Source organism: Macrobrachium rosenbergii, chromosome 54 (assembly GCF_040412425.1).
Source record: "Macrobrachium rosenbergii isolate ZJJX-2024 chromosome 54, ASM4041242v1, whole genome shotgun sequence".
NCBI lineage: Eukaryota > Metazoa > Arthropoda > Malacostraca > Decapoda > Palaemonidae > Macrobrachium > Macrobrachium rosenbergii.
In genome coordinates this window covers 26,364,137-26,389,863 of record NC_089794.1, presented here as the reverse complement: position 1 = coordinate 26,389,863, position 25,727 = coordinate 26,364,137, and the positions used below count along the sequence as shown (strand labels likewise).

General features: G+C 38.5%; 2 protein-coding genes across 2 annotated transcripts; both read right to left on the bottom strand.

Annotated features, from left to right (window-relative positions):
• LOC136834621 (uncharacterized) lies at positions 1 to 1,353 on the bottom strand. The gene has a single exon (XM_067097200.1). The coding sequence runs from the start codon at positions 1,351 to 1,353 to the stop codon at positions 1 to 3; it is 1,353 nt and encodes a 450-aa protein (XP_066953301.1).
• Positions 1,354 to 4,821: 3,468 nt separating this feature from the next.
• LOC136834620 (mucin-2-like) lies at positions 4,822 to 23,335 on the bottom strand. Its single transcript, XM_067097198.1, has 3 exons — positions 23,182 to 23,335; positions 9,399 to 15,098; positions 4,822 to 9,368 (listed from the first exon to the last, which is right to left on the bottom strand). The coding sequence occupies exons 1-3, from the start codon at positions 23,333 to 23,335 to the stop codon at positions 4,843 to 4,845; spliced, it is 10,380 nt and encodes a 3,459-aa protein (XP_066953299.1). The 3' UTR covers positions 4,822 to 4,842.
• Positions 23,336 to 25,727: the final 2,392 nt, after the last annotated feature.

Here is a 25,727-nt window from a genome sequence, read left to right as displayed (position 1 = left end):
TTATAAGGCAGACCTTAGGGCTGGGTACAATGCTACTGGCAAGGCTGCATTAGTTGTTCCCTCCAGAGCATGGATTGGTATCAAAGGTCGTCGCCTTGTAGTCGTAAGGGTTGTGGTAAGGAGTGTCACGGTCTTCTCGGTGCTGGTTAAAGTTTGGCTGGTAGTAGTAGAAGATAACATTTTGGTAGTGAGAAGGGAAGGTGACGTTGTCAAGGCTGTTGTGAGACTAATAGGGGAAGTATCTGATGTAGTTGGAGATTGTGTAGTGGACGTAGAATAAGTATAAGGTGTTGCCGAAATTTCAGTCTCACCTGAAGCCTCACTCATTATTGTGGTCATATCAGATATTGGAGAGGGGAAAGTTGTTTCATGAGTTTCACCAGTTTCAGTAGTAGTTGAAATCTGACTTGTTTCAGGCAAAGAAGTTGTAGTGGCAGGTGTATCTACAGAAATTGGTAAAGGAGGAGGAGTTAGAGTTGTAGATGTACTTGTAATGGTGGGCATCTCTGTAATACTCTGAGTTTCCTGTGTAGTTACAATGGCAGAGAGGGAAGAGGTTGCTGTCTCTGCTTGTTGTGAAGTTGTTTCACTGGGCATGTCTGTCTGAATTGCAGTTGTTTGTGCACTTACATCAGCTGGGCTTGTTTCTTCTGTGGCCATTAAAGCTGATGTAGTGTCTGGATACAGAGAGTCCTGTGAAATTGTAATGGTGGATGTTGTTGTAGTAATTTCAGTCTGATCTGCAGTTGATAAAGTGCTGGAAAATGTAGTCAGTGTTTGTTCTGGTGTCACTATAGAATCTGTATTTGTGTTTAGATCAAGTGCAGTGCTAGGCTCTTCGGTCTGTGGCTCAAGGGAAATGGTGGAAACAGTATTCTGCAAGTGAGCTGTTGTCTCAAGAGAAGTTTCGGTTGTAGGACTAGGTATTGTTGAGGTGTCACTACTTGAAATTTGTGATAGTGTTTCTGTAGTCGTCTCAGTGGTAGTTAAAGGTATAGTCACGGGGGGTTCAATAGCAGTTATGAAAGAGACAAGGTTTCCTTCAGTTGTTGGTGTAGGGAGGGTGGACGAAGGCATCCTGCTTACCATGGGAAGCCACAAGATTATATGAGAAGGAAGGGGTGGACGAGGCGCACGTGTTGGTCTGAAGACTACCCACTGATTCTGCGTCTGGTTTTGATGCTGATTCACCTGGATGACCACATTCAGCCTGCTTTTAGGGGATGGTGACCTGTGGTTGTTAACGTCCTTTTGCCCATGTGGGGGGATGCCAGGGTCATTGGCACCTCTCCTAGCGTTGATGTTTCTAGGATCCCTTAGGGATGCTGTGCGGTGGTCTCCTGAAAAGTTCATACGTGGAGAAAAGGGTAAATAAGTTTGAAAGGTTATTTTGGCTTGAGAGGAACTTAATTATTCTAAAGTTTTTACCTATGAAATGTACTACATTGTACTCATATATCATTATGAATGTGTAAAGTTATTTACTACTTATAAATACTTAACTTACTTAGGTAGCATTAACATTTATAAAGCATTCTTCTGATTACTTTTTAGCTTTGTAATGCGAGTTAAACTTCATCATGAAACTGGAGAAATAAACCACTCACCTCACGTCACAGTTAATGATCAAATGGACGCCACTTCACCTTGATTTTATCTAAGAAGAAAAAATATTCAGGAAAACTAAGGAAAATGGACAGACAGTGAAGATCACGTTCAATGGAATGCTCTAACATTCAACTCTTCGCTGAGTGACAAAGATCTGAATAAATCCAGACAGGGAAGGTCATTTTTGTGTCCAAGAAATGTCATGAGAGGTTCAAACGAATGTGATTATGGGTTATATAACTCTTCAGAAATGCCCAGTTTAAAAATGCAAGTTATTTTCTTTCATTGTTTTAAAGTCTTATCATGTATAGATACTATACATATATGTATGAACCACAGATTATTTGATTAGCTATTTATGTCTTTTATTTCATTATCAGCATCGTCTCTGTCATCCAAATTATCATTGTTTATATTTTTTCTATTTCATTATTCGCTTTTGTTGTTACTGCAATAAATTATGGACTGGACTGAATGAATAATTTTCATGTATTTCTTACAACTTTTGAAGGAAATGTCAGGAGGAGAAATATGCATGAACTAGGTCTGAAAGGAAGCATTTTTTAAAGAATTTGTGAAACTCTGGTGTTGTTTATACAGAAATGCTATACACTGGAGTTTTAGATCATAATCATAAGAATGTGTAACATAGGCGTAATTAAAAATAAAAACAAAAACCTATGGAAATACTGAACAGCTCCTCTCTTCCTTGCTGGAATTGACTGCAAAATTTTGCCAACTCTGGAATCAAGAACACCAGTACTTAATTATCTTTCCAGTTCAGTCCTCCTGAAAAAACTCTTGAAAAAGGTTGGCAAAGTCCACATTGCAAATTATATTTTATTTCAAAGAACATACTACCTCTCCACAGGCTCTCCTATCACAGATTATTTTAGAAAGCATAACATGATTTCTTGACTTAAAAACCCACAAGTAGAATGAAAAAAATTCCACTTTAAGTTCTAGAAAACAAAATACTCAAGCAGTTTAAGACTGTAAGACTGCTTTTAATACCATAGAGAATAACATAAATTAAAAGATAGAATCTTTAGACTATAGAGTATTAACAAAATGAAATTAGACACGATTTTATAAGTCTATATTGCAGTGCGAGTAAGTTGATAGCTGTCAAACAGAGCAAATTTAATTTAGCATTATGTGGTCATTTATATAAAATGCAATTTATCCTCGAAGCTTTGATAAATAATTGAAAGACTGACATCTTTTTGGTTACAGATCATACAAGATCAGACCAACGCCACTTACTGTAACCTACCAAGGTGGGAAAGGAAGGATACCTCAGGGAAGGAAGGGCCAGTGTCAAAATCAGCAGGAAATGATGAGGAAGTCTCAGAATGAAGTTGAAGTAAGGGAGGCAGCACGAGCTCTGTAAAAGATTGGAAGAGAGGATAAAAGTCAATCTATTTATTTCAGGTGAGTGGAAATGAAATGCTTTGCTTTTTTTTGAATGAGGGTGACATAAAGCACTATAAAATATACCAGAATATTATGCACTTTTGTATATTAAAGGTGTCAGTGACTTATTTTCAGGATACTTTTTCTGTGTGTTGAAAGCCTTAGTTTTCTTGTAATGCCCAAGCCTAATGAAGAACAAAAAGCAGCATCTGTTTAACAAGATGCTATGAAGTTTAATTGCAAATGGTAGACTTTGTGTTGTAATGATATTATTTTTGTATAAAGAAAGCAATGAGATCTATTAAGCATCCCAGAAATAGCTTGATTTCTTATTACAAACAAAAAGCTGACAAAAGCAGATGATGGCATAATTACAACTTAGATTTGAAAGCAGATGATTCATAAAAATTGGGGAAAGCAGAGAAAGATAGTTCAGAGTCGAAGCTGGACAAAGGATGTCATCACGGCATATCTTCAAGTTACATCCTAACATTATGATAGTGAATATTACCAAACTTCAGAGCTCAAATTATAACCAAAAAATGATCCCGCAAATAGACATGGCATAACCAACACATGCTATTGAATAATTACTCTTTATATGTCACTTAATGTACAGATCACTAGATTAACAGGCTTCCATCTGTGGCATAGTCTGAAAAAGTTAGTCACTTTACACATCACTGAAAGAAAAATGTCTCTTTCTGAGTCACTTCTAATCTCATGGAAGATTACTTTTAAAAATATATTTCCACAGACGTCAGTAGATAAGTGAAGCACATGTTTCACAAGTTCTTCATAGACTTGTAGTGTCCCATTCACTATTTCTTTTTTACTTTTTCTTAGTAGAGTTTACAACACATTCCCAACCATAGCAAAACTATTATAATCACGATGCACCTTCACAGAACACTTTAAAAACGATTAGCATTTACACACTGTCAGTTCTTGATAAGCAAAGGAAATAGAGAAATATTTAGTCTTTTCTCGTATCATGCCTGAAAAAACTTCAGGTAATCTTTAACAAAAGATTATCATATTAATATATAAAAGTTGTAATAAGTTATAACAGGGGTTCTGGTCATCAGTGACGATATACAGGTAGTCCTCTACATACAAACTTTTAACTTAAAGAATTTAAGGAATACAAACTTTTGCATCCACACGATTTATGGGATGTGTAAAGTTTTAAAAAATTCATGTATTTCATTGCCACCTTTTCGAGGAAAGATCAAAGATTTAAAGACCAAACTTTTAAAGATAAGAAATTTTTGTTTATCAAAAAGTTTATTTTATGCATAAAGACAAAATTATCTTTATAGAAAGCTTTATTACTGATAGTAAAACTACAATGCCGGACTTATGGATAGATTTAAAGATCAAAGATTTAAAGATGAAATATTTTTTTAATATCAAATATTTAAAAATCAAAGATTTTTGTTTATTACAAAGTTCGTTTTGCACACAAAGACCGCAATTGTCTCGCTAGAAAGCTTATTATTATCATAGTTTAACTACAAACTAATTGAACTTACAAGCGAGATGGTTCGTATGTAGAGGACTACATGTATTGCATTATTATAATGATAAAATAATAATGATGATAATAATAAATAACGATGATTATAATGACATTAACAAAGACCACTGATAAATGAACCCAAGGAAGGTCAACTCTGAGAGACTTTGCAGAGGTCAGCCTCTAAAAGGATTTCCAGAGGTCGACCTCTGAAAGGCTCTTAAGAGGTCAACCTCTAAGAGGCTCTTAAGAGGTCAACCTCTGAGAGGCTCTTGATAGGTCAACCTCTGAGAGGCTCTTCAGAGGCCGAAGAGGTATTTGCCCCATCTACTGAATCTGTCATTGTATCTACTTGAGTAGTGAGTGTTAGACTGGGTATCATTATTGCCCTCTCGCTCCTCAGGGTATGCCACGAAGATGCCCAGGCCGTCGTCATGGCTGGCGTAGTGGGGATTGATTGGGATCAAAGGTCGTTTCGTTGTTGTAGTTGTAGTCGTTGTTGTTGTTGTAGTTGTTGTAGTCGTTGTTGTGGTTGTTGTGGGAGTGGTTGTGGTAGTAGTTGTTGTGGGAGTTGTTGTAGTGGTGGTGGTTGTGGGAGTCGTTGTGGTAGTTGTTGTAGTGGTAGTTGTTGTAGGCGTTGTGGTAGTTGTAGTGGTTGTGGGAGTTGTAGTGGTTGTTGTAGGCGTTGTGGTAGTTGTAGTGGGAGTTGTAGTGGTTGTTGTAGGAGTGGTTGTTGTGGGTGTTGTTGTTGTGGTTGTAGGAGTTGTGGTAGTTGTAGTGGTTGTGGGAGTTGTAGTGGTAGTTGTAGTGGTTGTGGGGGTTGTAGTGGTAGTTGTAGTGGTTGTGGGGGTTGTAGTGGTAGTTGTAGGAATTGTGGTAGTTGTTGTGGGAGTTGTAGTGGTAGTTGTTGTTGTAGGAGTGGTAGTTGTGGTTGTAGGAGTGGTTGTTATAGTTGTGGTTGTGGGAGTTGTAGTGGTAGTTGTGGTTGTAGGAGCAGTGGTTGTGGTTGTTAGGGTGGTTGTGGTAGAGCTTGTGGTTGTTGTTGGCAATTCTGTGGTTGTTGGAATTTGTGTAGTTGTTGGTACTTCTGTAGTTGTCGGTAATTGTGTAGTTGTTGGCAATTCCGTGGTTGTTGGAACTTGTGTAGTTGTTGGTACTTCTGTAGTTGTTGGTAATTGTGTAGTTGTTGGCAATTCCGTGGTTGTTGGAACTTGTGTAGTTGTTGGTACTTCTGTAGTTGTTGGTAATTGTGTAGTTGTTGGCAATTCTGTGGTTGTTGGAACTTGTGTAGTTGTTGGTACTTCTGTAGTTGTTGGTAATTGTGTAGTTGTTGGCAATTCTGTGGTTGTTGGAACTTGTGTAGTTGTTGGAACTTGTGTAGTTGTTGGTACTTCTGTAGTTGTTGGTAATTGTGTAGTTGTTGTCAATTCTGTGGTTGTTGGAACTTGTGTAGTTGTTGGTACTTCTGTAGTTGTTGGTAATTGTGTAGTTTTTGGCAATTCCGTGGTTGTTGGAACTTGTGTAGTTGTTGGTACTTCTGTAGTTGTTGGTAACTGTGTAGTTGTTGGCAATTCCGTGGTTGTTGGAACTTGTGTAGTTGTTGGTACTTCTGTAGTTGTTGGTAATTGTGTAGTTGTTGGCAATTCTGTTGTTGTTGGCAATTCTGTAGTTGTTGGCACTTCTGTAGTTGTTGGCAATTGTGTAGTTGTTGGCAATTGTGTAGTTGTTGGTACTTCTGTTGTTGTTGGCAATGCTGTAGTTGTTGGCAGTTCTGTAGTTGTTGGTACTTCTGTGGTTGTTGGTAATTCTGTAGTTGTTGGTAATTGTGTTATTGTTGGTAACCGTGTAGTTGTTGTCATTTCTATGGTTGTTGGCAATACTGTAGTTGTTTGTAATTCTGTAGTTGTTGGCAATTCTGTAGTTGTTGGTAGTTCTGTAGTTGTTGGCAATTCTGTAGTTATTGGTAGTTCTGTAGTTGTTGGCAATTCTGTAGTTGTTGGCAATTCAGTAGTTGTTGACATTTCTGTAGTTGTTGGTAGTTTTGTAGTTGTTGGTAATTCTGTTGTTGGAATTTCTGTAGTTGTTGGTAATTGTCTAGTTGTTGGTACCTCTGTGGTTGCTGGCAATGCTGTAGTTGTTGGCAGTTGTGTGGATGTTGCCAATTCTGTAGTTGTTGGTGCTTCTGTGGTTGTTGGTAATTCTGTAGTTGTTGGTAATTGTGTGGTTGTTGGTAACTGTGTAGTTGTCAGTACTTCTGTGGTTACTGGCAATGCTGTAGTTGTGGGTAATTCTGTAATTGTTAGTAATTGTGTAGTTGTTGGTATTTCTGTAGTTGTTGTCACTTCTGTGGTTGTTGGCAATGATGTAGTTGTTGGTAATTGTGTAGTTGCTGACAATTCTGTATTTGTTGGTACTTCTGTGGTTGTTGGTAATTCTGTAGTTGTTGTTAACTGTGTGGTTATTGGTAATTGTGTAGTTGTAGGTAATTCTGTAGTTGTTGGCAATTCTGTGGTTGTTGGTAATTCTGTAGCTGTTGGAACCTGTATGGTTGTGGGTAATTCTGTAGTTGTTGGTAATTGTGTGGTTGTTGGTGATTGTGTAGTTGTTGGCAATTCTGTAGTTGTTGGTAATTGTGTGGTTGTGGGTAATTTTGTAGTTGCTGGCAATTGTGTAGTTGTGGGTAATTCTGTAGTTGTTGGTAATTCTGTAGTTGTTGATAATTGTGTAGTTGTGGGTAATTCTGTAGTTGTTGGTAGTTGTGTGGTTGTTGGTAATTCTGTGGTTGTTGGTAATTGTGAGGTTGTTGGTAATTCTGTAGTTGCTGGAAATTCTGTTGTTGTTGAAATGTGTGTAGTTGTTGGTAATTCTTTGGTTATTGGTAATTGTGTAGTTGTGGGTAATTTTGTAGTTGTTGGTAATTGTGTAGTTGTGGGTAATTCTGTAGTTATTGGTAATTGTGTAGTTGGGGGTAATTCTGTAGTTGTTGGTAATTGTGTTGTTGTTGGTAATTCTGTAGTTGTTGGTAATTGTGTGGTTGTTGGTAATTCTGTAGTTGTTGGTAATTGTGTGGTTGTTGGTAATTCAGTAGTTGTTGGTAATTCGGTAGTTGTTGGCAATTTTGTAGTCGTTGGTACTTCTGTGGTTGTTGGTAATTCTGTAGTTGTTGGTAATTCTGTAGTTATTGGTAATTGTGTAGTTGTGGGTAATTCTGTAGTTGTTGGTAATTGTGTTGTTGTTGGTAATTCTGTAGTTGTTGGTAATTGTGTGGTTGTTGGTAATTCTGTAGTTGTTGGTAATTGTGTGGTTGTTGGTAATTCGGTAGTTGTTGGTAATTCGGTAGTTGTTGGCAATTTTGTAGTCATTGGTACTTCTGTGGTTGTTGGTACTTCAGTAGTTGTCAGTAATGGTAATTCTGTCGTTGTGGGTAGTTCTGAAGTTGTTGGCATTTCTGTTCCAGCAGGCATTTCAGTAGTTGTAGGCAATTCTGTAGTTGTTAGCCCCGTACTCGAAATCGTTGCTAATTCTGTAGATGAAGTTGTTCCAGTAGGTCCCGTACTCAGCGTTATTTTATCTTGTTGTGAAAATGCGGTTGTTGCTGTTGTTGCTGGAGTTGTTGTTGATGCTGAAGTTGTTGATGCTAAATTTGTTGTTGATGCTGAAGTTGTTGCTAGAGTTGTGGTTGTTGCTGGAATTGTTGTTGATGCTAAAGTTGTTGTTGATGCTGAGGTTGTTGTTGATGCTAAAGTTGTTGATGCTGAAGTTGTTGCTTGAGTTGTTGTTGTTGCTGGAGTTGTTGTTGATGCTGAAGTTGTTGTTGATGCTGAAGTTGTTGCTGGAGTTGTTGTTGATGCTGAAGTTGTTGTTGATGGTGAAGTTGTTGCTGAAGTTGTTGTTGATGGTGAAGTTGTTGCTGAAGTTGTTGTTGATGCTGGAGTTGTTGCTGGAGTTGTTGTTGATGCTAAAGTTGTTGCTGGAGTTGTTGTTGATGCTGAAGTTGTTGTTGATGCTGAAGTTGTTGCTGGAGTTGTTGTTGATGCTGAAGTTGTTGCTGGAGTTGTTGTTGATGCTGAAGTTGTTGATGCTAAGGTTGTTGCTGTAGTTGTTGTTGTTGCTGAAGTTGTTGTTGATGCTGAAGTTGTTGATGGAGTTGTTGTTGATGCTGAAGTTGCTGTTGAAGTTGTTGTTGATGATGAAGTTGTTGATGCTGAAGTTGTTACTGGAGTTGTTGTTGATGCTGAAGTTGTTGCTGAAGTTGTTGTTGATGCTAAAGTTGTTGCTGGAGTTGTTGTTGATGCTGAAGTTGTTGCTGGAGTTGTTGTTGATGCTGAAGTTGTTGTTGATGCTAAAGTTGTTGTTGATGCTGAAGTTGTTGCTGTAGTTGTTGTTGTTGATTCCAAAGTTGTTGATGCTGAAGTTGTTGCTGGAGTTGTTGATGCTAAAGTTGATGCTGAAGTTGTTGCTGGAGTTGTTGTTGAAGTTGTTGTTGATGCTGAAGTTGTTGCTGGAGTTGTTGTTGATGATGAAGTTGTTACTGATGCTGAAGTAGTTGCTGGAGTTATTGTTGTTGCTGAAGTTGTTGTTGATGTTGAAGTTGTTGCTGGAGTTGTTGTTGATGCTGAAGTTGTTGCTGGAGTTATTGTTGTTGCTGAAGTTGTTGTTGATGCTGAAGTTGTTGCTGGAGTTGTTGTTGCTGCTGAAATTGTTGTTGATGCTGAAGTTGTTGCAGGAGTTGTTGTTGTTGCTGAAGTTGTTGTTGATGCTAAAGTTGTTGCTGGAGTTGTTGTTGTTGCTGGAGTTGTTGTTGTTGCTGAAGTTGTTGTTGATGCTGAAGTTGTTGCTGGAGTTGTTGTTGATGCTGAAGTTGTTGTTGCTGTGGAAGTTGTTGTTGATGCTGAAGTTGTTGCTGGAGTTGTTGTTGCTGCTGAAGTTGTTGCTGGAGTTGTTGTTGCTGCTGAAGTTGTTGTTGATGCTGAAGTTGTTGCTGGAGTTGTTGTTACTGCTGAAGTTGTTGTTGATGTTGAAGTTGTTGCAGGAGTTGTTGTTGTTGGAGTCACTGCTGTTGATGCTGGAGTTGTTGTTGTTGCTGAAGTTGTTGTTGGTGCTAAAGTCGTTGTTGATGCTGAAGTTGTTGCTGGAGTTGTTGTTGTTGCTGGAGTTGTTGCTGGAGTTGTTGTTGATGCTGAAGTTGTTGTTGATGCTGAAGTTGTTGTTGTTGCTGAAGTTGTTGTTGATGCTAGAGTTGTTGCTGAAGTTGTTGTTGATACTGAAGTTGTTGCTGGAGTTGTTGTTGATGCTGAAGTTGTTGTTGATGCTGCAGTTGTTGCTGCAGTTGTTGCTGGGGTTATTGTTGTTGATGCTGCAGTTGTTGCTGGAGATGTTGTTGCTGCTGGAGTTGTTGTTGCTGCTGGAGTTGTTGTTGATGCTGAAGTTGTTGTTGATGCTAAAGTTGTTGCTGAAGTTGTTGGGGCTTCTGAGATTGGAGATGTAGCCTTTGTCGTTGTGGTTGGCTTAGGTATGGCAATGAGGGTCCCTTCCAATTTGCCCGAGCCCCCTGGCTTGTAAGGCTCCTTCGGGATGAAGATGTGCGTTGGACGACTGCTGCTTCCCGGCTGATTGGGGTCGTTGTCGTATATGAGGATGGGCGACGGACGCCCGTCACTGGTGAAAGGCTTGTCAGGGAGCACAAAGTATGGCGACCCACTTCCTCCCGTTGTCGAATTGTCCTGTTTGATCGGTATGATAGAGTATGGGGGCTTTGTCTGCCCACTTGTGTCCCCAGTTGTTGCACCGGAATTTGGCGGAACTAATGGCTGTAGCGTAGTTTTTGTTGGGGATGTTGTTACAGCAGTCAATGAGGATGTAGTGCTGGTCAGCTGTATGTTACTTGTTGATAGAGGAGTTGTTATCAAACTGGGAGATAAAGTGGTTGCAGAGGATGCTGAAGAATCTGTCGCTGATTGAGCTGTTGCTGTAGTTGCAGATGTTGAAGACTGACCTATCACTGACTGAGTTACTGAAGTTGCAGTCTGTGCTGTTGGTGAAGTTGGCTTAGGTATAGCAATCAGGGTTCCTGGTATATTTCCTATACCACCTGGTTTAACGGGCTCTTTTGGGAAGAAAATATGTGTCGGGCGACTGCTACTCCCTGGTTGATTTGGGTCATTGTCATATATTAGAATTGGTGAGGGGCGTCCATCACTGGTGTAAGGCTTTTCTGGCAGTACAAAGTATGGAGAACCACTCAGCCCACTTGTTGAATTCAATGGCTTACTTGGTATAATAGAATAAGGGGGTTTACTGCTTCCACTTGGGCTAGCAGTTGTTAAAAACTGATTTCCATTAATACTTGGATCATTTGTAGCTGTTGGCGTTGAAATTGTTGTTAGTGTAGGCGGGAAAGGCACTGAAGATGGATCTGTGACAGCTACTGTAGACTGAGTTCCTGAAGCTGTAGATTGCGTTGTTTGCGTAGTTGGTTTAGGTATAGCAATCAAGGTGCCTGGTATATTGCCTGAACCACCTGGCTTATATGGCTCCTTTGGGAAGAAGATATGTGTTGGACGGCTGCTACTTCCTGGTTGGTTTGGGTCATTGTCATATACCAAAATCGGTGAAGGACGTCCATCAACAGTTAAAGGGTTTTTTGGAAATACAAAGTATGGGGAACCACCTCCTTCTGATACTGAATTATTTGGTTTATTTGGTATAATAGAAAATAGAGGGTCTTTACTCCCACTGGCACCACTAGAGATTGTAACACCATCTGGCAACTGAACCCCTCCTACATTTGTACCACCTTGATTGCTTGATGATCCATCAGTAGACTGACCAGATCCATTTGGAACAAGAAGAAATGGAACTGAGCTTCCAGATGCTGAGCCACCTGGAGTGGAAGGAATTACTAAAACTGGAAACTGACCATTTGCGGTTGATCCACCTCCTGAAGTTTGCTGACCTCCAGAGATATTTGGGAATCCGCTTCCTGGTTTGTCAGGAACCACTAGAAATGGAAGCTGACTGCCAGGACTGAGATTTGATGAATCTCCTGTTTCACTAGGTTTGCTTGGTATCAACAAAAATGGAAATTGGGTTCCTAAATTAGGAATAAGGTTTCCTGGAAATGTTCCCAATGAGCCTGTTGTCGAGCCAGTCCCAGTACTTGTAGGTGGTGATCCACTGCTTGTTGTACCTGGCTTGTCAGGAACTACCAGAAATGGAGATTGACTTCCAGAACTTGGGGTTGATGAGCCACTGGATTCACCTGGGTTGACAGGTACTATGAGAAACGGAAAATAGTTTCCTGAACTAGTTGTAGAGGGATCTCCAGTTTCCCCTGGTCTGCTAGGATATACCAATGATGGGGGAGGAGTCCCTGAACTTCCTGAAGATGAATCTCCACTTCCAAATTGTGCTAATTGATCTGTTTGTATGACAGGCACTACTATGTACGGATATTGAGCACCTGAACTTGGCTGTATCGGATTAGTTCCACTAGGATAAATGGGTAACAATAACAATGGATATTGGTTTGAACTACTTTCATTAGGAAACAGTAAAATGGGATAATGAGATACTTGGCCAGGAGAAGTTTGTTCATTGGAGACAGGATAGAAAGGTAGAACCAAATGTGGATAGCTTGAACCCGACTCACTTGGCTGGTTTGATACTATCACTACTGGAAACTGTGACAGGTAATTATTTGTTTGGTTTGATATCAGAAATGGGTTCTGTTCAGAACCAGAAGGAAATGTTACACCAGATCCATCTGGATTGTAAATCAAAGCATATAAAGGTAGTTGTCCACCAGATAAAAGAGACATTATGTTGTCTAGGCTAGAATGAACCCCATTTGGTACATATGTGTTACCAATGAATGGAAACTGACTGGGGAAATGTAAAGCAGAAAGACCAGTACCACTTCCTAAGCCTGCCAATATTCCAGAAAAATCAGGGAAAGAGTATATGCCTCCTGGAGTGAGAAAAAAGTTTGTACCAGAGCCATTTAACAGATGGCTGCCGTTGGGCAACAACGGATAAAACCATAATGACTGAAGCGCTTCTTGAAAACCTGGAGGGACTCCTGGAAAACTTACTCCTTCACCAGGTTTTCCAGGATATATTCCACCACCTGCCTGCACAATTCCTAATATCCCAATTCCCTGATTCTGGTGTTGGTTTTGTGTCTGAGTAACAGTAATTGAAACAGAGGGGTTTGATGCATCCCATCTTTCTACCTTGTCAAAAGGATTAATTTCATCTAAAGTAAAGGTAAGCAAGTTATCGTCACTAGTAAGATTCCCATTAACTGGAATTATATCAACAGATTCTCTCTCTCCAAAAATGTCGTTCAAAAGTATTTCATTTTGATAAGAAACTGGAGCCACTGTTGTTTCGTCACCAGCGAACACTGGGTATTCACTTGTAGAATATTTTTCAGGAAAAGGATTTAAGGAACCAGAATTCAGCACATCTGAAGTTTGGTATGATACATCAAATTCTTGAGTTCCTATTTTATCTGATTCCTGACTTACCTCTGGCAAGGATAAAATGTCAGTTGAATTGCTTGATGGTTTTGGCATAAGTGCTGCATTACTTTGAACGAAAGGATCACTTTGGTTATAAATGCTAAAAGACGGTTCAGGTTTTTTAGCTACTGTTGTATTGGCATCCCTGTTCTCTCCAATACTGGTTATGACTTCATCTACCAGAGTTACTGTGGCTTCTTTTAACAAGGAAATAAGGGCACTTGCAATGCTGCCTCTCTCTGAAGAAAAAATTGGTATGCCCTGATCAAAAGTGATAGTCTTAATTTCAGGATTATCAGTTTCTTCTGATAAAGTTGTGGCACTTGTGGAAGAAGAAGGGATCTCCCCTTGTGTCTTGGTGTGGCCTTTTTGGTGCAAGAGAGTCAGCTTTTCCATCAGAGTATCATGAAGTTTTTGCAGAGCTGTTCGGATGCCAAAATCAGGGATGCCGTTATAAAACATGATAGTCCCATTTTTGTAGTGAAATGGACCTTTCGTAATGACTGGCTTATTAGTTGGCTGTGTAGCACTGAGTATGTTCATCAACCCTGTTGGTCTGTTAGTATTTCCGTCACCAGTGCCGATGGGACTTTGGAACATGGGGAAGTACCCTACATTACTTGACTCCCCTAGAGGCTTTGGTAGCTTGGACTGACTCCAATGGGGCTGATGTGTTCCCCTGTATTTATCTTTCCATATATTATATTCTTTATTCCCTCCAATACCTTGTACGTTGGTGTTATTTTGCTCAGGGTCAATATTGTCTCTAGTGGCAACTGGGGTTTGAAAGTTGTTTTCTCTTACATCATCTCCTAAGTAATCTTCTATGACTGATAGTAACTGAAGAATTTCGGACTTTGTAAGAGGAGCTTTAGATACTGCAGCTGTAAAAGCATTGATTTTATCTATAAAAACCTGCACTGACGCAGAAGTGCTATTATTTCTGCTGTCATGGCCATCCTCAGAGCTTTGGTTTTTCTTAAGTAGTTCCTCCATGATACCTTGGAATTCTGCAAGGTAGCGATAATCATTCTTATGAGCTGTGGCAGTGTGTTCTGATTTATAAGGTTCAGTAAGGGTGCTGTTTGCTCTGGAAGTCAATTTGCTGTCAGATTTCAGATCTCCAACTACAGATGTGTAATCTGTGTCTTCCATGATATTTCCAGTTTTTGTGGGGTCGACATTCTGAGTCTCATTCTTTGACTTGTTGACATTGCTTTCTGAATGCTTTCTGCGAACAGCATGGCTATTCGTGTTGTGAACTATCTTGGAATTATATAGCACAACATTTGTCGCACTGTTTGAGTTGGAATTAGTGTAAGGCAGTTTCTGAAACGTGCTGTGGTTCCACAGTGACCCGTGATTTTTATTTCTATGCTGGTGAGGCTTGTATGAGTAATGGCTTAGGTTACCTGAAATACCTCTGTCAAGAAGTACATGTTTGGTATTATTTACAACTTCGTTAACTGTTGGCGAATCTATCTCTAGTTTCCTATGTGAGAACTGACTCGAAGAACTGGGAAATGAATTACCTGATTTAATCTGAGACAGATTTCCTGATATATCTTGATATGAATCTGGTACGTTTTCAGAAGTGGGTGCTGAGATTGAAGACATGTTAAATTTATGAACATTGCTAGTATTATGTAAAGTATCTGAAGGGATCTGCAGTTGTTTCACTGGATAAGGATAGTTAAGGAAGGAGTGATTACGTGAGTTATCTGTCTGTCGATTCAAAGTCGAGGAAGCATTGAGAAAGAAGGCGCTGGATTGATTAGATTCTGAGAGAGAAGAGTGATCAGTCGTGGAAGAAGATTGTGGTCTGGAATAACGGAATTTTGACTCAACAGCAGTTGGGGTAAGATTTTTGGGCATTTGATTATGCAGCGACAAATTAAGTACTCCAGAGTCTTGTCGATGATTGTCGAATCTGGCGATATTAGTCGTGTCCAAGTCAGGGTCATCTTTGTCACTAGAAGGCTCCTTTGTCCTCAGTTCTGTCTGGTAGTGGTCGTCTTGTGTTGCCTCACCTTTTGGGAGTAGAACTCTGGTTAGGGTTGTGAATGCATTGAGAATTACGTTAAACCTTAATGGAATGTGACATGTAGAAGGGTAGAAGTGAAGAAATTATGAAGATACATCAGTCTAGCATGAACTGAGGTTGTAATACACTATAATATCATAACATTAAACTCAAAAAAGGTCTAAAAATTTGGAACGTCACAGGAAAAATGAGTTCAAATAGGAAAATGTCGTCAGGAGAATTTTTTTAACTCAGCTGACTTACACGTACGTATACTCTGTAGTCTTTCATCCGTAACTGTTCAGTGATGCATTGCTAGACTCATCATCCTCATTAGGTGGGAAAATGAGTTAAAATTCGGCTTAAGACACTTGCGAAAATTCTTTGCGATAAATGAAATGCCATGCCTTCGAGACTAACCACTGTTGGATATTGATGGTCGAGAGAAATAATATTAAAATTTATTTGAAGTTAAATTTAAAGAATTCTTATCCAAAACACACACACACACACACACACACACACACACACACACACACACACACACATACATATATATATATATATATATATATATATATATATATATATATATATATATATATTCTTTCAGACTAACCAGTAAGCATTGATCCAGATTAGGCAATCTGGTGACGTCACTTATCGATCTGTCTATATTGATTAATTTGGTTACGTGTCATTTGTTCTTTAAAGTCATTCTCCCCCGCATAATCCTGCACCCTCAGAGCAATTGGATAATTTTCTATCACTTAATCTTTCTATATATATATATATATATATATATATATATATATATATATATATATATATATATATATATATATATATATATATATATATATATATGTGTGTGTGTGTGTGTGTGTGTGTGTGTGTACATATATTTATGTTTTATATAACAATAAAATATCTGCTTTCATAAAAGAATTCCATGTAAAAAAGCTTATCTATTACCTGTCCTGTTGAGGAAAACACGGTAGTTTCCGAAATGTAGCGCTGGAAACTCTACCCTCTTTCGTGTTTTGACGGGCAATCTTTATTCCATGGAATTCTGTTAAAACAGCAAATATTTTAGAGGTATATATATATACATATATTAATAAAATAGTGGATATTCTTATGCTTTCTCACTCAATACATTTCCCGGTCATTCACCTTGACACCGTTAGCTATAAGCCTGCATTACTATCAGGCAGGCCAAGGCCAGTGGAGATATTCAGACACAATATCCTCTGATAAAGCATTCTCTGACATGAATGCATACCTCTTCTCTCTCTCTCTCTCTCTCTCTCTCTCTCTCTCTCTCTCTCTCTCTCTGTGAACTTGTACAGTATAGTCCACTTTTACTGTATACTTCATGCACCAGTAAGATATTCGCCATACAACTTTATGGTTGGGCAGTGCGTGGATTGGTAACCAGCCACCAGTGATTGCTAGATGCCGTAGACATATTAAGTCACGTGACGATCTGAGTGCAGGAGCCTACTGCACATTGAAGCAACTTCAGTTCTTGTTTACACAAACTGCTAAACAACATAGGCCTAACTCTAGTTGGAGATCCGCTCTTTGTAGAATTAGGGCTGATGGTATAAAATAGGTTTCCACACTGCCAAATAAGTTCTATAGGGTTCCTAACGTGTTGGAAGCTGAGATTAGCTACAAAGCAATTAACATTCAAAATCCCAAACGTCAGTCTAGAAGGTATTTAACATTCAAAATCCCATACGTCAGTTTACAAGCTATTCAACATTCAGTTTACAAGATATTTATTCAACATTCAAAATCCCATACATTCAATCCCAAACGTCAGTCTACAAGATATTTAACATTCAAAATCCCAAACGTCAGTCTATACTTATTTATGATATAACGATGTTTTCAGCCAGCGAAAATGTAACCTTCGTATTTTTAAGTAATGATTTGAACCTTTCTAAAAGGAGAACTTTGGCTTTTGTGGTAAAACATCTGTAATGTGAAAAGAAGCATGAGGCCTGTTGTTGACCTCTGGTTCCTGCCCAAACAACTGACACCACTTTGGGAAAGTGGGCGGAGCTTACAGCGCGTGTTAAGTGGCACACTGTATGTTACAGTCATTATCCATTCTTGTCAGTCGATAATTCGCTAAGTGTCCCACTTTCCTAACATTTTATTTGAGCCCTGTCTGAGAACAAAACTCGTGACGAAATCTATTTATCTATTTATTTACTTATTACTTTGTTTTTTTTTTTAATAAGCGATATCTCTTCTTTATGTGTTTCCTCTTACTTCTGCATAATGGACACCATAATATTCTTTGGAAGCCTGAATGTCAAATCCATGGCGCCTTTTGTGGGCTTGTTCTATATAAATAGGGTTCATCCTCTGAATAATAATAATAATAATAATAATAATAATAATAATAATAATAATAATAATAATAATAATAAAATGAATTGTTAATTAATCAGAGATTTTATAGACAATCAGCTAATCTTCCCAGAAATATTATAAAGTTAATAATTATGATGGAACTGAAATTATTTACGAGATAGCCAAGTTCATAAACTTTTCCAGCGTCACGCTAAGGAAGCACAATCGATCACGTATTGGCATTGATTGCATATCTAGAGTTCCAGTCCTTTTTTTTTTTTTGGCAGGAACATTCCTTGAAAGCCATTATGTCTGCAGTTGCAGAGCGGCAATCAAGTGATTAGGTGAAAGAAGTATGCATTGCAAAGCGTATACATAGCTTGGATGTTGACTCATGGCTATCCAAGTGCTTAGAAAGACGGCCACACACTTTAGGATACACACACAAACACACGCGCGCGCACACACACACACACACACACACGCACACACACATATATATATTATATATTTATATATATAAATATATATATATCTGAGTGTGTTTCTGTGTGTGGGTTTAAATATACACACATATTTTTACTCAAACTGGTGTCGATACACGACGCACACACACACACACACACACACATATCACACACACACACACACACACACACACACATATATATATATATATATATATATATATATATATATATATATATATATATATATATGTTTCAAAGGGTCTACACCTTCAATTTTAAGCAATTTTTTTTTTTGGGGGGGGGTGGGTTGTTCGTTCATACCCTTTTCTGCATTCACTGCGAATCACCGCAGTTATCTAACTTCCAGGTACAAAACTCACTGTTTAGGTCAGTATAATTACAATGGGGTTTAGCAGAAATGGCCAAATTTTCTCGCCTCGGCTGACATTAACTCGATCCTTCTTCAAAGCAAGGCGAGTATCATGACCATTTTAGACTGTGGTGTCTGGTGCTTGTGTGTGCGTGTATGTACAGGTGTGTGTGTATATGAATTCATACATGCATACAGAAGGATGGAGATATGGGGGGGGGGTGTTTGTATCCTTACCCATTCAGTAATCAAAGATTAATTCTATATTTTTTTGAATTAAGGGGAAAATAGTTATTGAATACGTTTTGCAATAATATAGTTAAAAATGCACTTACACCCTCATGCATGGATGGATCTTGTACACGGACAAAAATCATTCACTAATGCATCACGAAGTGCATTTATGCACAGGTATGCATTATACACAGGTAAGCAATTTCCATATGCAGTGATATCTTCATGCATGCATCTTGTATACGGACAAAATTCATCAGCTCACTAATCACGGAAGTGCATTTATGCACAGGTATGCATTATACACATGTAAGCAATTTCCATATGCACTGACATCTTCATCCATGCATCTTGTACACAGACAAAACTCATTCGCTAGCGCATCATCACGGAAGTGCATTTACCCACAAGTATGCAATTCTCCGAAGGAAGCCAGCCACCTCAAATCTATCACCTCACGTGGCAGAGACACTTGAGAAAACCACTCATTACGTCTTTAAAAGAATTCGTAATTTGCTTTGGCGACTGACTGACAGACTGACCCACTCTTGCATGAGAACCATTACGATTTTCTTTTGTGTTTGCAGTGACGTCACGAGGTCTTTAAGGATGCGCGCGTGTATCTCTCTCTGGGGCAGATCTTTTCTTTGCCTCATCAAGCAGCTGCTGTCGAGAAACTCGCAAGAAACTTCTGCATCTTGGGAAGGTTCGTTGACTGCATGTTTTTTTTTTTTTATTGTGGGGTTTTAGGTCGATTAGTGGGATGCTTTTCGCGTTTAAAAACGGATTAAACGAGTAGATAAAGTAGGATGAGCTGGGGAGGAGGAAGAGAGGAAGAAGATTGGAGAGAGAGAGAGAGAGAGAGAGAGAGAGAGCGAGAGAGAAAGGGGTAATATTCCTTTTATGTTGATCATAGAATGAGCATATCATTATTGTTGTTGTTACAATTAGTTGTGCTTTTTAAAGGGATTCAGTCAAAACCGCTAATTTTCTTTGCATATCTGTAGGAATAAGATGGAAAGGAACTATTGCTTTCTCAATTTTTTCTTTACACCTTAATGATTTGTATGTTCATAGCAGACATTGGCAAATATAGAGGAAATTATAGCTTCATAAATGTGGTGAATTTTGATTCAGTGGTTTGAAAACGATTATTGGGTTTAGAATTTTAGATTTATTCAGAATTATGGTGACCTAAAAATTTGTTAAGCCTGGTCCTCTATATAAGTAGTCAATAGTAAAAACATTGACAGAGGCACAAATAAACTATGTCATCTAATGTTGTCTGAATCAACAATAACTCTGTCATTAAAAATTCAATGATTGTTATGTATTATATTGTATTTCGGTGGAATTGTCTTACATTCCGTTTCATTAGCTTTCTGTAAAAGAAAACTATTGTGCCGGCGTTGTCTGTTCGTCCGCACTTTTTCTGTCCGCCCTCAGATCTTAAAAACTGCTGAGGCTAGAGAGCTGCAAATTGGTGTGTTGGTCATCCACCCTCCAATCATCAAACATACCAAATTGCAGCCGTCTAGCCTCAGTAGTTTTTATTTGATTTAAGGTTAAAGTTAGCCATAATCGTGCTTCTGGATCAAGCACCTGGTGTTTGTTTTTTCCAGGGTCTGCTTTCAATTATACACTAAGTGTCCGCAAGTTCGATACACCTCTCGTGCTCCAATTTTCTTCTGAACACGTATATCTAACACATTGTTAGTGCTTGATCGACTCATTATTCCATAGCTGCTTGTCAATTTCTTTTGTTTTAATTGGGATTTTTCGTAAGTTACCTACTCTGCCCTATAATGGAAGACTGCAGTATCTGCAAAAATACTTAACTGAGAAAGATGGTAGACACTGCAGTTTTCCCTTACCTTACTACTGATTTTGCAGATACTGCAAATGGGAGCCCCTAAATACTCGTGGAAAGCATTGAAGAATCATTCTGAAACTGCAGTAACTTGTGTATTAGTGTTTCACGAACCCAATAGATGGCATATCTTAATTTCGAAAATTTTGCAGATACTGCAAATGGGACCCCTTAAATAAAGCATTGAAGAATAATTCTGAAACTGCAGTAACTTGTGTATTTTGCGTTTCACGAACCCAACAGGTGGCATATCTCAATTTTGAAAATTTTGCAGATACTGCAGTTTTCCATTTTAGGGCAGTACTGATCTCATCACATATGGGATGGAATGACAAAAAATAATGGTAACAACGGAATAATTCAACAACGAAGCATTAAAAAGCAGTTATTTGAAATGAAATTCACGGGACGAGGCCACTGAAAGCTACCCTGTAAACCAGAGTTACGACGTGTCAAAAGGAAAATTCTTTAAGGTAAACAACGTTTGGCAGACAATTCCAAGTACTGTTTAGTATAGTCTATCTTGGTAGGAATGGAATGGATTGGAATATAGAGCTTGGCCCAGAGGCCAAGCACTGGGACCTATGAGGTCATTCAGCGCTGGAAGGGAGATTGAGAGTAGGTAGTTTTGTGTGTGTGTATGTGAGTATGTATGTATGTATGTGTAACCAAGAGTACACACATACCACGGGAGAAGTTTTTGTACTGTACAATATATTGACCTTAAAAAACTTCCCACACTCTACAGTAGCTCTGGTCTGAGACACTGAGACCTTTTACAGTTAAAAGCACAAACTACTATGCTTCTCAAGCAGAAGTTTGCAGCACTTTCTGACATTACGACTGAAGTTAACAGCTTCATAAAACCTGCGAAGACTTAACTGTAAAACGATTATGCGGGAACAAACCGTTGTTGACCTGGGGAGGGAGAAGGCTTTCAAGGTGCTGCTGAAGATTGCGAGTTTTCCCATTTTTGGTTTCCTGGAAGGTCTAATTGATTCCATTCTTTTCTCTCTCTCTCTCTCTTTACCATCAGCTCACCAGTCACCAACCCGTTCTCTCTCTCTCTCTCTCTCTCTCTTTACCCTCAGCCCACCAGTCACCAGCCCGTTCTCTCTCTCTCTCTCTCTCTCTTTACCCTCAGACCACCAGTCACCAACCCGTTCTCTCTCTCTCTCTCTCTCTCTCTCTCTCTCTCTCTCTCTCTACCCTCTCTCTCTCTCTCTTTACCCACAGCTACTTGTGTGTGTGTGTGTGTTGTGTGTCTCTCTCTCTCTCTCTCTCTCTTCTCTCTCTCTCTATCTGTCTCTGATCTAGTCAGTTACTTGTGTGTGTGTGTGTGTGTTGGGATATATATAAATATTATTATTTATATATGTCTTAATATATCATTCCTCGATTACATATATGAATTTATATATATATATATATATATATATATATATATATACATTATATATATATATATATATATATATATATATATATATATATATATATATATATATATATATATATATATATAGAGAGAGAGAGAGAGAGAGAGAGAGAGAGAGAGAGGAACAGGAAAAAGACAAAAACTGTATACGTACGCAGCAGGTTAGGTTATAATGAATAATAGACTAATAATGTGATGCACTTCCATATTCCCCTGTAGGTATATTTTCCTCATAGAAATTTAAAATATAACTAAAACATTTGTTTGACTGACTTATACAACCAAATAACTTGGGATGCAAGCTGAGCATTTGGTAACTGTTCCGTTTTTGTTTCACAGTTCTGTTTGTTACGCATTTTTAATTTTTTTGGGAGGGTCAAGTCACGACAGAGTCCGACCTCAAAGGTCAAATCGTGCTAGAAGTGAACTGCGCAGTTTCTCACGGCTTATAGTTCGTCCAGGTACGAATTGGGTCAAAGGTTAGCGGTTTTGTTATGATTTTCAGTTTTCTGTGAAAGAAAACTATTGTGCCGACTTTGTCTGTCCGTCTGCACGTTATTCTGTCCGCACTTTTTTCTATCCACACTTTTTCTGTCCGTCCTCAGATCTTAAAAACTACTGGGGCTAGAGGGCTGCAAATAGGTATGTTGATCATCCACCCTCCAGTCATCAAACTCAACAAATTGCAGCCCTCTAGCCTTAGTGGTTTTGGTTTTATTTAAGGTTAAAGTTAGCCATCATCGTACTTCTGGCAACGATGTAGGATAGGCCGTGTCTAAAGTTTCTTGGACCGCGGCTCATGCGGCATTATACCGAGACCACCGAAAGATAGATCTATTTTCGGTGGCCTTGATTATACACTGTAGTGGCTGCACAGAAAACTCGATTGCGCCGAAGAAGCTTCGGCACATTTTTTACTTGTTATTATTCGTTTATATTTAAAGAAATCACAAACACGCACATACACACATACAGACATATACGAACGTGACTGCAGTCAAATGAAAAGCTCGTCATTCACATCCTTCAATTATAAGATTGGAGAAATCGCTAATTCGTTCTGTGTTCCCATTCTCCTCTGTTCACCATCAAAATCGCTCTAATAATAATGGTATTCTATATAGCGAACTACGTGCTAACTATTCTAGGCAAAACAGGTTGATCGATTGATTTATGGCTGCTAAAACCGGCGTCACAACGTGTAGGTTATTGACGGCGAAGCTAAACAGAAAAAACTCGAAACGATTCAATTAATGACTGGCGACTGAAGTAACCGCAAGAGTCTCTTAGAAGCCAAGCCATTCGACTACCCCAGAAAATGTAACTCCGTGACATTACCTTTGAGCGGTCGAGCGAAGGCGAGTGTTGGCCCCCAGCCTCCTCCACCTCCTCCTCCTCCTCCTCCTCCTCCACCTGCTGTGAAGATCAAGAAGAAGAAGAGCCAGGAAAAGGCGATGCAGGGTGCCAAACGCTGGAAGTTACGGAGCCTCATAGTTGCTGGACGCCAGCCGCAAATTGAAGATCACTCACGCCTCCAGCCTCTTTGAGAAGGATTTTCTTGCATCTGATTATCCGTTCTTGTGGCACAACTTCATTTTCTTTATTCTGAGACCATTTTGTCAATTCACTGTCGTTTTTCTGTTCGAGGTGGGAATATTTGCCTGAAGCTTAGGCAACGGTATGGTTCTTGCTGATAAAGATTTCAAGAAATTTTTCAAACCTGTAGTTATATAGGAATCTTCTTTACAGGTAACTGAGTAAAGATATTGATGGATATTATGTTTCAAGGTATTGTTTTTCTGATAATTTACTGTTTTTTTCCTGTCAAAAGTCTAGGCAACGATTCGGTTCCTAATGACACTAATTTCCAGACGCCGTTTTTCAAACCTGTAGATACATAAGGATACTCTTCACAGGTTACAGAAATTGATGGATATTACGTTTCAAGATTTTGTTTTTCAGACCTGTAATTATTAAAGGTTCTCCTTTACAGGTTATTGATCCAAGAAATTGATTAATATTCTGTTTCTTTTCCAAAGAAATTCTTCCTCGTATTGTTTCATTTCCAGACTTTACAAGCTCACATCTTTTATTTATAGTTTCTTACACTCCTTCAATAAGAGAGAAATTCATTTGCATGAAGATTCATCACCAAAAAAAACCCATACTTCTTAATTCAAAACGAAAGACGAACAAGTATTAATTCAGGCGGATCAACAATTAATTTTATTCTCGAATTTTACTGGATTTAATTCACGTCTCTCTAGGGATAATATTGGTATATTAGAATCAACGTAATGACTTGCAGGTTCCTGTAACACCTGATATTAATCGTCCACAAGAATCCTCTAAGGCAGGGGTTTCCAACCTTATTAAGCTGATGAGTACCCACCTGTTTTCTGGATAACTGTGAGAGCACCACAATAATTCTATAGTTTGGGAATTAAGAAGCAATCCAATTGATAAGTGAAAGACTTAGACTTCGTTTATTTAAAGGTAACAAAAATTTTTTAATTACTTCCATAGAAGATTAAAAATGAATGTTTACTGCTTGGATGTTTATTCAAAGTTACTGACGTTCACCAACCAACCAGTTAGGCCTACGGAGAGTTGGTGCTCGCGAGCACGATTTTAACAACTTCGAAAGAGCACTGCCAGACCACCAAAGAGCACAGAGGTGCTCACGAGCGCCAGGTTGGGAACCCCTGCTCTAAAGTAAATTAGTATTATTAATGCGATTCAGAAGTTGAAGCCTATTCGTATGGAACAAGCCCACCACAGGGGCCATTGACTTGAAATTCAAGCTTCTAAAGAATATTGTGGTGTCCGTTAGGAAGAAGCAAGAGGAAGTTAAAGGCAAATACAGAATGATAAAATATTTAAATTGTTATGCTAAGTTGAGTCACTGTTGTTAAAGATACGGACTGCTCCCATTTTTGCTTAGCAATAAATCATCCTAATTTCTCTCGCTGCAGTGAATTATGCTGTTAAGGAAAGCGGTTTCTTAATAGCCTTTTAAGGAAAGGATTTCCGTATATCACTGAAGGCTGCTTACTCTTTGCGTCAGGCGTCAATACTCTCACCCGTACCAAGTTGGACGAGGAACTGGATTTCTCAGAGAGAGAGAGAGAGAGAGAGAGAGAGAGAGAGAGAGAGAGAGAGAGAGAGAGAGCTGTTAATAATCAGCAAAATAACAAAATGCATTAAATTCCACTAGATATTACTCTGACTGTTGATCGAGAGAGAGAGAGAGAGAGAGAGAGAGAGAGAGAGAGAGAGAGAGAGAGAGAGAGAGTATATGAATGGTAGTGCTTACCTGCCAAAATGCATGCAAATGATTCTTGAGAGAGAATTACAACCTTTATTGAGCCTTCCAAGTATAATTCACACGCTGGTAGGAAACTATTATCATAATTTATTTTAATTTCATATGATCCTTAGAAAAAATGGTCTTCTGATTCGAGAACGAGTTTTACTAACACATGTTTTTTATAACAATCGCAAATTTGCTGTTCTTGTCAGTTCCAAGAAATATGTAAAAAACAAAACACATTTACAGAAGATTAACGTTGAGGTCGGCTGTGTTAGCATAGGGAAATGTTGAAAAGAAATGTAACTTTAACCTGGAATTCCATTGTGGTTGAAAATTTAGAGAACTTCCAGAAATTTTATTATTATTATTATTATTATTATTATTATTATTATTATTATTATTATTATTATTATTATTATTTGGTTGTTCATGCGTTGATTATTTTACTTTTTCTGTTCACAAATTAGGCTTTTCGTTTTCATTTTGATTATTTTTTATATTTTCTTTTAAAACTTTCACCTGATAGACTGAACAAATGGTTTATATATATATATATATATATATATATATA

Excerpts from the sequence above, each read along its gene's own strand:
- LOC136834620 (XM_067097198.1), bottom strand. The coding sequence starts at position 23,335 with ATGAGGCTCCGTAACTTCCAGCGTTTGGCACCCTGCATCGCCTTTTCC. Across the intron at positions 15,099-23,181 it reads CTTCGCTCGACCGCTCAAAG|GTGAGGCAACACAAGACGAC; the intron begins GTAATGTCACGG and ends TACTCCCAAAAG. Across the intron at positions 9,369-9,398 it reads CACAGCAACAACAACTTCAG|CATCAACAACAACTTCAGCA; the intron begins CATCAACAACAA and ends CAACAACTTCAG.
- LOC136834621 (XM_067097200.1), bottom strand. The coding sequence starts at position 1,353 with ATGAACTTTTCAGGAGACCACCGCACAGCATCCCTAAGGGATCCTAGA.